Genomic DNA, 12592 nt, shown 5'->3' with positions numbered 1-12592 from the left:
ATGGTCATTGGATAAACATATGGATGATAAGGGAATAGTGTCGATGGGCTTTAGAGTGGTTTCACAGGTCGGCGCAACATCGAGGGCCGAAGGGCCTGTACTGCGCTGTAATCTTCTATGTTCTCTGAACATGCAATGAAGTGACTATGAAAATTCTTCAGTCGCCACACTCTGGCCTGTTCGGGTATACAGAGGGAGAATTCAGAATGTCCAATTCACCTAACAGCACGTCTTTCGGGAGTTGTGGGAAGAAACCGGAGCACCCAGAGGAAACCCGCACAGACAGTGCCCCAAGCGGGAATCGAAACTGGGACCCTGGCACTGTGAACAGTGCTAACCACTGCTACCATGTTGCCCATAAAAGTAGCTACATAGATAGTGGATGCACTGGCAGTAATCTTCCAAGAACCTTAAATTCTGAAAAGAGCCAAATGATTGGAAAACTGTCAATGCAATGCCCTATTCAAAAAGGGAGGGTGGCAAAACGACAGGTAACTAGAGGCCAGTTAGCTTAATATCTGTCATTGGGAAAATGTTACAGTCCATTATTTTTATTAATTTTTTCCAATTAAAGGGCAATTTAGCGTGGCCAATCCACCTATCCTGCACATCTTTGGGTTGTGGGGGCGAAACTAATGCAAAAACGGGGAGCTTACAGTCCATTATAAAGGATGTAACAGCAGAACGTTTAGAAATACATAATATATTCAAGCTTATTGAAGATATATCCAGGAATTCTATGTGAGGCGAATGAAGAAATTGCGGAAGCCCTGGCGGAGGTATTTGCATCATCGTTAGCCACGGGTGAGGTACCAGAAGACTGGAGGGTATCAAATGTTGTGCCTTTATTTAAGAAGGGCTGTAAAGAAAAACCTGGGAATTATAGAGCGGTAAATCTAACATCTGTGGTGGGTAAGTTACTAGAGAGGGACAAGATATGAGGGACAGGATTTACAGGCATTTGGAAAGGCAGGTTTGATTAGGAGTACTCAGCACGGCTTTGTGCATGGGAGATCATGCCATACAAATTTGTTCGAGTTCTTTGATGAAGTAACCAGGAAGGTTGATGAGGGCAGGATGTAGACACAGTCTATGTGGACTTCAGTAAGGTCTTTGATAAAGTTCCACATGGTAGGCTGCTCTGGAAGGTTAGAGCACATGGAATCCAGGGAGAGCTGGCAAATTGGATACACAATTGCCTTGATGGTCGGAAGCAGAGGGCGATGGTGGAAGGATGCCTGTCGGACTGGAGGCCTGTGACTAGTGATGTGCCTCAGGGGTCAGTGCTGGGCCCATTGCTGTTTGTTATCCATCTCAACTATTTGGATGAGAATGTACAAGGCATGATCAGTCAGTTCGCAGATGACACTAAAATAGGTGGTATTGTAGACAGTAAGAAAGGTCATCAAAAATTGCAGCAGGATCCTGATCAGCGGGGAAGTGGGCCGAGAAATGGCAAATGGAGTTCAATACAGATGAGTGTGAGGTGTTGCATTTTGGAAAGTCAAATCAAAGTCGGACTTCCACGGCGAATGGTAGGACTTTAGGGAGTGTCTTGGAACAGAGGGACCTTGGAGTTCAGGTGCACAGTTCTCTAAAGGTGGAGTCACAGGTAGATAGGGCAGTGAAGAAGGCTTTTGGCCTGCTGGTCTTCACCAGTCAGGGCATTGAGGATAGAATTATGTTGCAATTGTACAGGACGTTGGTGGGGCCACACCTGGATTGTGTTCAGTTTTGGTCGCCTTGCTATAGGAAAGATGTTATTCTGAGTTATAGGAATGATTGGACAGGCTGGGACATTTTTCTTTGGAGAGTAGGAGACTGAGGGATGATCTTATGGAGGTGAATAAGGTCATGAGAGGCGTGGATAGGGTGAATGCACTCAGTCTTTTTCCCACAATTGGGGAATTGAGAACTAGAGGGCAGAGGTTTAAGTTAAGAGGGGAAAGGATTAATTGGAACCCGAGGAGCAACTTTTTAAAAAAGAGGATGGTATGCATGTGGAATAATAATAATAATAATAATAACAATAACAATAATAATAATCGCTTATTGTCACAAGTAGGCTTCAATGAAGTTACTGTGAAAAGCCCCTAGTCGCCACATTCCGGCGCCTGTTCGGGGAGGCCGGTACGGGAATTGAACCCGCGCTGCTGGCCTTGTTCCGCATTGCAAGCCAGTTGTTTAGCCCACTGTGCTAAACCAGCCCCATAGTGGTTGAAGCAGGGACACGGACACCATTTAAAAGGCATTTGGACAGATACATGGATAGGAAAGGTTTAGAGGGATATGGGCCACATGGGGTTAGCTTAGATGGGCTTTTTGGTTGGCACGGACCAGTTTGGACCGAAGGACCTGACTCCATGCTGCAGCAAATGACCAATTTATTAGAGCTCTTTGAGGTGGTAATGAGCAGGATAAAGGTGAAACCAGTAGATGCAATAGGCCCGGCTAGCTCAGTCGGTAGAGCACGAGACTCTTAATCTCAGGGTCGTGGGTTCATGCCCCACGTTGGGCAAGTGGTACCATTTTAGGGGCTGGTTTAGCACCCTGGGCTAAATCGCTGGCTTTGAAAGCAGACCAAAGCAGGCCAGCAGCACGGTTCAATTCCCGTACCAGCCTCCCCGAACAGGCGCCGGAATGTGGCGACTAGGGGCTTTTCACAGTAACTCCATTGAAGCCCACTTGTGACAATGAGCAATTTTCATTTTCATTTCATTTCAATATACTTGGATTTCCAAAAAGCATTTGATAAGATACCACACAAAGGTCTATCCGGTAAGATAAGAGCACATGGTGTTGGGAGTAGTATATTATCATGAATGGAGGATAGGCTAATTAAAAGGCATAGAAGGAATCACAGAAAGAGGCCATTCAGCCCATCAAGTCTCCACCAACCCTCTGAAAATGCACCCTACCTAAGACCACCCCGCCCTATACCCATAACCCCAACTAAGCTGCACATCTTTGGACTGTGGGATGAAACCGGAGCACCCGGAGGAAACCCACGCAGACACAGGGAGAACGTGCAGACCCCGCACAGACAGTGACCCAAGACCGGAATTGAACCGGGCGCTGAGAGGCAGCAGAGTTGACCACTGGGATAAGAGGGGCAATTTCAGGATGGCAACATGTAACTAGTGGAGTGCCACAGGGATCAGTGCTGGGGCCACAATTATTTATTATATTAAAAAAAAATTTGGAGTACCCAATTCAATTTTTCCAATTAAGGGGCAATTTAGCGTGGCCAATCCACCTACCCTGCACATCTTTGGGTTGTGAGGGAGAAACCCACGCAGACACGGGGAGAATGTGCAAACTCCACACGGACAGTGACCCAGGGCTGGGATCGAACCTGGGACCTTCAACATAGGACATAGAACTGTACAGCACAGTACAGGCCCTTCGGCCCACGATGTTGTGCCAAACGAGTCTGAAACTAAGATCAAATCAACCTACTCCCAGTCATTCTAGTGCACTCCATGTGCCTATCCAATAACCGCTTGAAAGTTCCTAAAGTGTCTGACTCCACTACCGTAGCTGGGAGTGAGTTCCACGCCCCAACCACTCTCTGAGTAAAGAACCTACCTCTGACATCCCTCCTTTATCTTCCACCCTGAACCTTATAGTTATGCCCCCTTGTAACAGCTACATCCACCCGAGGAAAAAGTCACTGAACGTCCACTCTATCTATCCCACTCATCATCCTATACACCTCAATTAAGTCACCTCTCATCCTCCTTCACTCCAATGAGAAAAGCCCTAACTCCCTCAACCTTTCCTCATAAGACCTATCCTGCAAACCAGGCAGCATCCTGGTAAATCTCCTTTGCACCCTTTCCAATGCTTCCACATCCTTCCTATAATGAGGTGACCAGAACTGCACACAATACTCCAAATGTGGTCTAACCAAGGCCTTGTACAGTTGCAGCATAACCTCACGGCTCTTAAACTCAATCCCCCTGTTAATAAACGCTAACATACTATAGGCCTTCATCATGGCTCTATCAACTTGGGTGGCAACTTTCAGAGATCTGTGGACATGAACGCCGAGATCTCTCTGTTCCTCCACATTCTTCAGAACCCTGCCATTAACTCGGTAATCTGCATTCAAATTTGTCCCACCAAAATGAATCACCTCACACTTATCAGAGTTAAACTACATTTGCCACTTTTCAGCCCAGCTCTGCATCCTATCAATGTCTCTTTGCAGCCTACAACAGCCCTCCACATTATCCACTACTCCACCAATCTTGGTGTCATCAGCAAATTTACTGACCCAACCTTCAACTATCATCCAAGTCATTGATAAAAATCACAAATAGCAGAGGACCCAGCACTGATCCCTGTGGTACATCACTGGTGACTAGGCTCCAGGATGAAAGTTCACCATCTACCACCACCCTCTGTCTTCTATGTGATAGCCAGTTACTGATCCAATTGGCCAAATTTCCCTCTATGCCATGCCTCCTTACTTTCTGCATGAGCCGACCATGGGGCACCTTATCAAACGCCTTACTAAAATCCATGGATACGACATCAACTGCTCTACCTTCATCTATGTACTTAGTTACCTCCTCAAAGAATACAATCAAACTTGTGAGGCAAGACTTCCCCTCACAAATCTGTGCTGACTATCCTGGATTAAGCTGTATCTTTCCAAATGATCATAAATCCTTTCCCTCAGGACCCTTTCCAATAATTTACCGATGACCAAAGTCAGACTAATCAGCCTATAATTCCCAGGGTTTTACCTATTCCTATCTTGAACAAGGGGACAACATTCGCCACTCTCCAGTCTTCTGGCACTATTCCTATAGACAGTGAGGACATAAAGAACAAATCCAAAGGCTCTGCAATCTCATCCCTCGCCTCCCAAAGAATCCTAGGATATATCCCATCAGTCCCAGGGGACTTATCTATCCTCAGGCTTCTCAAAATGTCTAACACATCTTCCTTCCGAATATCTACCTCCTCCAGCCTACCAGCCTGTATCGCACTATGCTCCTCAACAACATGGCCCTCTCCTTTGTGAACATTGAAGAAAAGTATTCATTTAGGGCCTCTCCTATATCTTCTGACTCCATGCACATGTTCCCACTACTGTCCTTGACCGGCCCTAACTTCACCATGGTCATTCTTTTATTCCTCACATAAGTATAAAAAGCCTTGGGTTTTCCTTGATCCTACCCACCAAGGACTTCTCATGCCCCCTCCTAGATCTCCAAAGCCCTTTCTTGAGCTCCTTCCTAGCTATCTTGTATCCCTCAAGTGCCCAAACTGAACCTTGTTTTCTCATCCTTACATAAGCACTCTTCTTCCTCTTGACAAGACGGTCAACCTCTTTTGTAAACCATGGTTCCCTCACTCAACCATTTCCTCCCTGCCTGACAGGGACATACATATCAAGGACACGCAGTATTTGCTCCTTGAACAAGCTCCACATCTTAATTGTGCCTATCCCGGACAGTTCCTGTTTCCATCTTAAGCTCCCCAATTCTTGCCTAATCACATCGTAATTACCCTTCCCCCAGTTATAAACCTTGCCCTGCCGTATGGCCCTATCCATTGCTATAGTGAAAGTCACCCAATTGTGGTCACTATATCCAAAGTGCTCTCCGACAACCAAATCTAACACTTGGCCCAGTTCATTCCCCAGTACCAAATCCAATGTGGCCCCGCCTCTTGTTGGTCTATCCACATATTGTGTGAGGAAACCCTCCTGCACACACTGGATAAAAATAGACCCATCCAAACTAAACTGCTGTGAGGCAGTGTGAGCCACTGTGCCAATTATTTTTTATATTAATGAATTGGACGAAGGAAGTGAATGTACCACTGCTAAGTTTGCAGTTGATATTAAAATAGATGGAAAGGCAAATGGTGAGGATGACGCAAAGTCGACAGGGGGATAGAGACAGGTTAAATGAGTGGGCAAAACATTGGCAGATGGAATATAATGTAGGAAAATGTGAATTTATGCACTTTGGTGGGAAGAATAAAGGAGCTGAATATTTTTTAAATGGAGAATGGCTCAGAGGGATTTGGGAATCCTCATGCATAAATCACAAGAAACTGGCATGCAGATTCAGCAGGTAACAGGGAAGGCAAATGGAATGTTTGCCTTTATTTCAAAGGGAATGGAGTATAAAAATGGGGGTCTTGCGAAAACTAAACAAGGCAATCGTTAGACCACACCTGGAATACAGTGAACAGGTTTTGTCCCCTTATCGAAGGAAAGATATGTTGGCATTGGATGCAGAGAAGGTCCATAGCATTGATCCCGGGTAGGGAGGAATTGTCTTGTGAGGAGAGGTAGAGTAAGACGGGCCTGTGCTCATTGGAGTTGAGAAAAATGAGACGTAACCTTATTGAGACATCTAGAATGGTTTGGGGTATTGACGGCTATGCTGAGAGGTTGCTTCCCCTTGTGGGAGAGTCTAGGACCAGGGGGCATCATCTCAGAGTAAGGGGTCACCCATTTAAGACAGAAATTGGAGTGGAGGGCCATCACATCTTATCAGTCATAGTCTCATCGAATGGTGGAGCAGACTCGATGGGCCAAATGGCCGACTTCTGCTCCTACGTTTTTATGACTTTATTAATTGGGGCATAGAGCAAGCAGGTTATGCTGAACGTATACAAGACACTGGCTATACCTCAGCTGGAATATTGTGCACAGTTCTGGGTACCACACTATAGGGAGGATGTGAACGCATTGGAGCGAGTGCAGGTTTATAAGAATGGTTCCAGGAAGGAGAAACTTCAGTTATGAGGATAGATTGGAGAGGTTGGGACAGTTCTCATCGGAGAGAAGGCGGCTAAGAGGAGATTTGATAGAGATGGTCAAAATCATGCGGGGGAGAAATTATTCCTGCTCGTAAAATGATTTAAAACGCGAGGCACAGATTTAAAGTGATTTGCAAAAGCAAATCTGATGTGAGAAAAAACTTTTGCACAGTGAGTGGTTTGGGTCTGGAATGCGCTGCCTGCGAGTGTGGTGGAGGCAGGTCCAATCGAGCCATTCAAGAGTGCATTAGATGATTATCTAACAGAAACAGTGAACAGGGCTACAGGGGAAAGGCACCAAGTCATGACGCTCATTCGGAGAGCTGGTGCAGACACGATGGGCAAATAGCCACCTTCTGTACTGTAACAATTCTGTGATTCGTGGCCATTATAAGTCAGATAGGCAGTAATGGTCCTGAAGGAAGAATGAAAAAGCTCTACCCCAAATGTTTTACAGCCCCCTCGTCGATGGTACACTGCACCTACAGAGCCACGTTGCATTTTAACAGTGGGATTGCATCCAATTCACTGTCAGCCTCTTTAACAGCTTGTTTCAAACTGTGACTTCTATTGCTCAGAGGAACACCGCCACCTGCAAATTTCCTTCCAAATTGCACACAATCTTGACTTAGAAATATAACCCCATTCCTTCATTGTTGCTGGGTCAAAATCCTGGAACACCCTGTTAATAATGCTGTGAATGTACCCATTATATTACTGGGTTTAAGTAATATATGTCGTTATTAACTGTAGATGATGTTGAAGGACACTCGGGTCTTCGAAGTAAACTGAAAGAATTTATTAAGTAACGATAAGACTAATAAATGAGTTTGACACTCCACTGAACTAATTCTAGCAATAAATTAAGGATAACTAACTGTACAAACTGTATCTAAGCTACACGTCTAGGCTGAGATCCTCTCTGCTACACTACTGCTATCTGGTAACTCCTGCATGGAAAGAGAGCTAGAGCTTCTGGGAACTCAGTTATACAGTGCATCTAGTAATGCCCTCTAGTGGTAGTGTCACAGCTAAGTGTTGTGATTAACCCTTTAGTTGCATGTCTGTCTACATATCATTATGTAGCACAAATGGTTAGTACTGTGGTTTCACAGTGCCAGGGTCCCAGGTTCAATTCCCCGCTGGGTCACTGTCTGTGCGGAGTCTGCACGGTTCTCCCCATGTCTGCGTGGGTTTCCTACGGGTGCTCCGGTTTCCTCCCACAGTCCAAAGACGTGCAGTTTAGGTGAATTGGCCATGCTAAATTGCCCTTAGAGACCAAAAAGGTTAGGAGGGATTATTGGGTTTCGGGGATAGGGTGGAAGTGAGGGCTTAAGTGGGTTGGTGCAGACTCGATGGGCTGAATGGTCTCCTTCTGCACTATATGTTTTATGTCATATTACAGTACCTAAACCGCAAATAGACTTCAAGAAGGTATTTGGCCCAATAGATCCATGCTGCTGTTTACTCTCCATGCATATCCCTCTCATCTCTCTTCATCTTAACCATCTCTTATTTTCCTCTCTCGTGTATATATTTAGCTTCCATTCAAATTAAACTATGCCATTTACTTCAGCCGCTCCCTGTGGTAATCACTTCCACATCCTAATCATTCTCTGTGTTTCTAAATTTCCTGTGAAGACTTATTGGTGGCCACCATAGATTTCTGAACCCTGGTTCTGGACTCTGGAGTTCTTAATGAAAATTTCCCTTGGCTTTATTAACAGTCAATGATGCATATCCCCAACTAAACGAATGATAGATCACATTCTGAAGATGTTTTCGCAGTGTACCTACCAGGCAATCCAGGTTCGACCACACTGACTGGAGAAGGTCCAGGATAGGGAGGTGGAGGTGGCATATACATGTTCATTGCAGGAGCGGATGGATAGGCTCCTGAAATTACACACGAGGTATACAGGTTATAATCAATTCTTCTGACACTTGACGGTTCTCAATTGCAGCACAGTTTACAAAAACAAGAGGAGTAAAATAATTTAATTCCAACTGACTACGCTGGCATCAATGGGGATCTGTCTGGGGAGAGGCATTGTGGCATTGTCATTGAACGAGAAATCCAGAGACCCAGAGTAATGCTCTGGGGACCAGGGTTCGAATCCCACCAGGGCAGATAATAAATCTGAATTTAAAAAAAAAAATCTGGAATTAAAATCTAACGTTGACCCATTGACAGAAAACCCATCTGGTTCACCAATGTATTTTGCATAAGGAAATCTGCTGTCCTTACCCAGTCGGGTCTGCTCTATATTTGACCCCAAACCCAAAGTAATGTGGTTAATTCTTAAATGCCCTCTGAAATGGCTCAGCAAGTCACTTATTTCAAGGATAATTAAGGATGGGCAATAAATGATGGCCCAGCCAGTAACCCATGAGTTACCCAGGGAAACAGTGGAAAAAGACTGCCACGTGTATCTGGAATCACTCTTAAGTCAATGACTTGCAACTTTGCTAATGTTTATCCATTATCCTCACGTGAATGTGGTCTGGAACTTATCCAGTTCACTGTGGGCACACAAGCCCGAGTCAGATTGAGTTTGGAACAGAGAGGAAAGACGTCCTCTTTTTATTTTTTGCTTTCTAACTTTTTTTAGGAGAGAGCCAATTGTAAATAGTCCGTCCGTCTCTCTCCACCCCCCCCCCCCCCCCCCCCACTTTAAACCTACATGAAAGGTAAGAATTCTAGTATTTTTTAAATAAAAATAAATTTAATTAATTTTCTACTAAATTTAACGCAAGAGTCTTTCAACTATAACAGTGGAGCTCAGGCTCATGGTTTGCTCAGCCTGCAGTATGTGGGAATTCCTAGACGCTCCTTGCTGTCTGGATGACCACTTTTGCAGGGTGTGCTACCAATTTGACCAGCTCAAGAGCCGGGTTTCGGAGCTTGAGCATCGATGGAGGCACAGCGGTACAGGAGGGTTGATCAGTAAGTTCGCAGACGTTATGAAAATTGGCGTGGTGGTAAATGCTGAGGAGGATAGCCTTCGCTTATAGGAAGATATAGACGGGCTGGTCAAATGGGCTGATCAGTGGCAAATGGAATTCAATCCGTTTAAGGGGGAGGCGATGCACTTGAGCAGGACAAACAAGGCAAAGGAATACAGGATAAATAGCAGGACCCTGGGAAACACCGACGATCAGAGGGGGCTTGGTGTATATGTACACCTGTCTCTTAAGGTAGCAGAGTAGGTGGATACAGTGATTAAGAAGGCATATGGTATGCTTACTTTTATTAGCTGAGGCACAGAGTTTAAGAGCAGGGAGGTTATGCTGGAACTGTATAAAACGTTGGTTAGGCCACAGCGAGAGTATTGTGAGCAGTTCTGGAATCCACACTATAGGAGGGATGTGATAGCACTGGGAAGGGTGCAGAGGAGATTCACCAGGATGTTATCTGGAGAGTTTTAGTTGTGAAGAGAGATTGGATAGACTGGGGTTGTTTTCCTTGGGGCAGAGGAGACTGAGGGGGGACGTGATTGAGGTGGATAAAACTATGAGGGGCATGTTTGGAGTATACAGGAAAAAAACTTTCCCCTTGGTGGAGGGATCAATGATCAGATGGACATAGATTTAAGGTAAGGGACGGGAGGTTTAGAGGGAATGTGAGGAAAAACCTTTTCACCCAGAGGGCGCTGGGAGTCTGGAACTCGCTGCCTGAAAGGGTGGTGGAGGCAAAGACCCTTGGCAGGGATGGTGCAGGACTAGGGTAGGGAGCCGGAGGCAATGCGGGTGAGGATGGAGACAGGCCCTTGTAGGGGGTCGGGGTTGCGGCCGGATAAATATTTGGGCAGTCTGGTGGTGGTGGCCACGCTGGAGCTATGCGAGCAGCTTCAGCATTCCCTTTAAATTGGGGGCGGGGCGAGGCTGATGCCGATCCGAGAGAATTATTTGTTTGAGCCGGCGAGACTGGATGCTCGGGTTCGGGGATGGGGAGAGTGGGAGGTGGAGGCAATGTAGGAATTATTCTTGGAAGGGCGGCTTGCGAGTTTGAGGAGTTGACGGAGATGTTTGGGCTTCCACGGGGGTGGGGGGGCCTTTAGGTAGATGCAGGTGTGGGATTTTGCAAGGAAGATCTTTCAACCTTTTCGGTGACACCACCCTCCTTGTTGTTGGAAGGGGTGCTGTCGGTGATGGGGCTGGGGTCCTATCGGCGATTTCTGGGAAGATTCTGGAGGAGGATACGGCTGAATTGGATTTGTTTATTGTCATAAGTAACAAGTTACCGTGAAAAGTATTGTTCTGCGTGGGCTGGTTGGTTTGGGGGGGGGGGGGGTGGTATTCTGTTATTTTTTTTGGTTTTGATCTGCTTAGGTTTATGTAAAAAATGTTAACAACAGAATTAAATATTGTTTAAAAAGATTGCGATGACGAGATGTGCAGTTGATTTAGTCTACACGGACTTCAGGAAGACTTTTCACAAGGTCCCGTATGGGAGACTAATCAAGAAGGTAAGAGCCTTCGCGATCCAGGCTAATTTGGAAGATTGGATCCACAATTGGCTTGGTGTCAGTAGGCAGAGGGTGATGGTGGAAGGTTGTTTTTGTCACTAGAAGCCTCTGTCTTTAAGCAGGCTCCCAGCAGCTCCGGCCAGCGGAACATTCAACAAAGTTTTCCAGAGCTAGTTATTATGCTTTAAACTCTCGGAATTCCAGCGGGCCATGACGTTACACTGCTGGGCGGAAGCAATGCCCCTTTGTGTTGTGAATAGATTTATCAATCATAACATCCTTTTGTCTATATTTGTAATTAGAGAAACAGAGTAGCAATCACCTCTTGGGGGTTAATGGTCATCAAGTCTGAGATGTTCCAATGCCAAATGACTGCCCTTTTCCCAGTAATTTACCACTTTTCCCAGTAAGTTAGGAAGTTTTTTCCTTACCTGGCTGAGGTGCAGGTGCTGCGTAATGGTATCCCATTGGCGCAGGTGGAGGCCCATAACCTCCATTCATGGAAGGTGGTTGATATGGGTATGGGCCATTTGCTTGGTACGGGCCATTTCCTGGGTACGGGCCATTTGCTGGGTACAGGCCGTTTGCTGGGTACGGGCCGTTTGCTGGGTACGGGCCATTTGCTGGGTACGGGCTGTTTGCTGGGGCAAACCCGAAGGCCATATCAGCCACTGGTTCATATCCGTAAGCAGTGTTATGCACAGGAGTACCTCTGGAAGCTAAGAGGAGAAAGAAGAGACAATTAGATTTGCAAACACAATGTCCCCCGCTCTGAGCTGGTTATGGCTCACCAAACGCCCAGCGGGTGGTCATGGGTAAATGAGCCACCACGGATATGTTTTCAGTTTCAGAACCAAGGAGCGGGTCCTGAAATGGCCCAAGGCAAATCGTGAGGTGCGGTTGGACAGCAGCAGGATTCGGATCTACCAGGACGTCGGCGCTGAGCTGGCAAAGAGACGGGCAGCCTTTAATAAGGCGAAGTTAGCACTATGCAAGAGCGGTGTTCATTTTGGGGTGGGGCACCCAGCAAGGCGGAGGGTAGCGCACAACTCCAAAGATGACTTTTTTGACTCGGCAGCGGAAGGACGAAGTGGAGGCTTTCGTTAAATCACAAGGACTTGCACTGAATTGAGTCGGTTTGAATTAGACTTCTTTTTATGGGTGCGGCTGGGGACATTGTAAAATATTTGTATATATGTTTGGTTAACTGAGGTTTCTGATTCTGTATTGGTGGGGATATGTCGTTAGGAGTTGTTGGGGGGGGCGGGGGGGCGAGGAAGTTGGGGATAAGGATTAGGGCAGTACTGCAAATAGTATATGGGCCAAAATGGCTG

At 46.0% G+C, this 12592-nt stretch overlaps 1 protein-coding gene and 1 non-coding gene across 2 annotated transcripts in view; one reads left to right on the top strand and one right to left on the bottom strand.

The window, feature by feature from the left end:
* Nucleotides 1–12592, bottom strand: part of LOC140403817 (WW domain-binding protein 2-like) — a 76592-nt gene that overhangs the window by 24844 nt on the left and 39156 nt on the right. The window contains exons 5-6 of the mRNA XM_072491979.1: nucleotides 11690–11977; nucleotides 8587–8685 (exon numbers count right to left, since the gene is read on the bottom strand). Of these exons, the coding sequence (XP_072348080.1) occupies nucleotides 8587–8685; nucleotides 11690–11977 (387 nt within the window). The remainder of the gene's footprint in view (nucleotides 1–8586; nucleotides 8686–11689; nucleotides 11978–12592) is intronic.
* On the top strand, nucleotides 2446–2518 carry trnak-cuu (transfer RNA lysine (anticodon CUU)). Its single transcript has one exon. It is a non-coding gene; the product is annotated as a tRNA-Lys (tRNA).

Source organism: Scyliorhinus torazame, chromosome 29 (assembly GCF_047496885.1).
Source record: "Scyliorhinus torazame isolate Kashiwa2021f chromosome 29, sScyTor2.1, whole genome shotgun sequence".
NCBI classification, from domain to species: Eukaryota; Metazoa; Chordata; class Chondrichthyes; order Carcharhiniformes; family Scyliorhinidae; genus Scyliorhinus; species Scyliorhinus torazame.
Note: the sequence above shows the minus strand (reverse complement) of the source record. Positions and strands in the feature narration are given on the sequence as shown.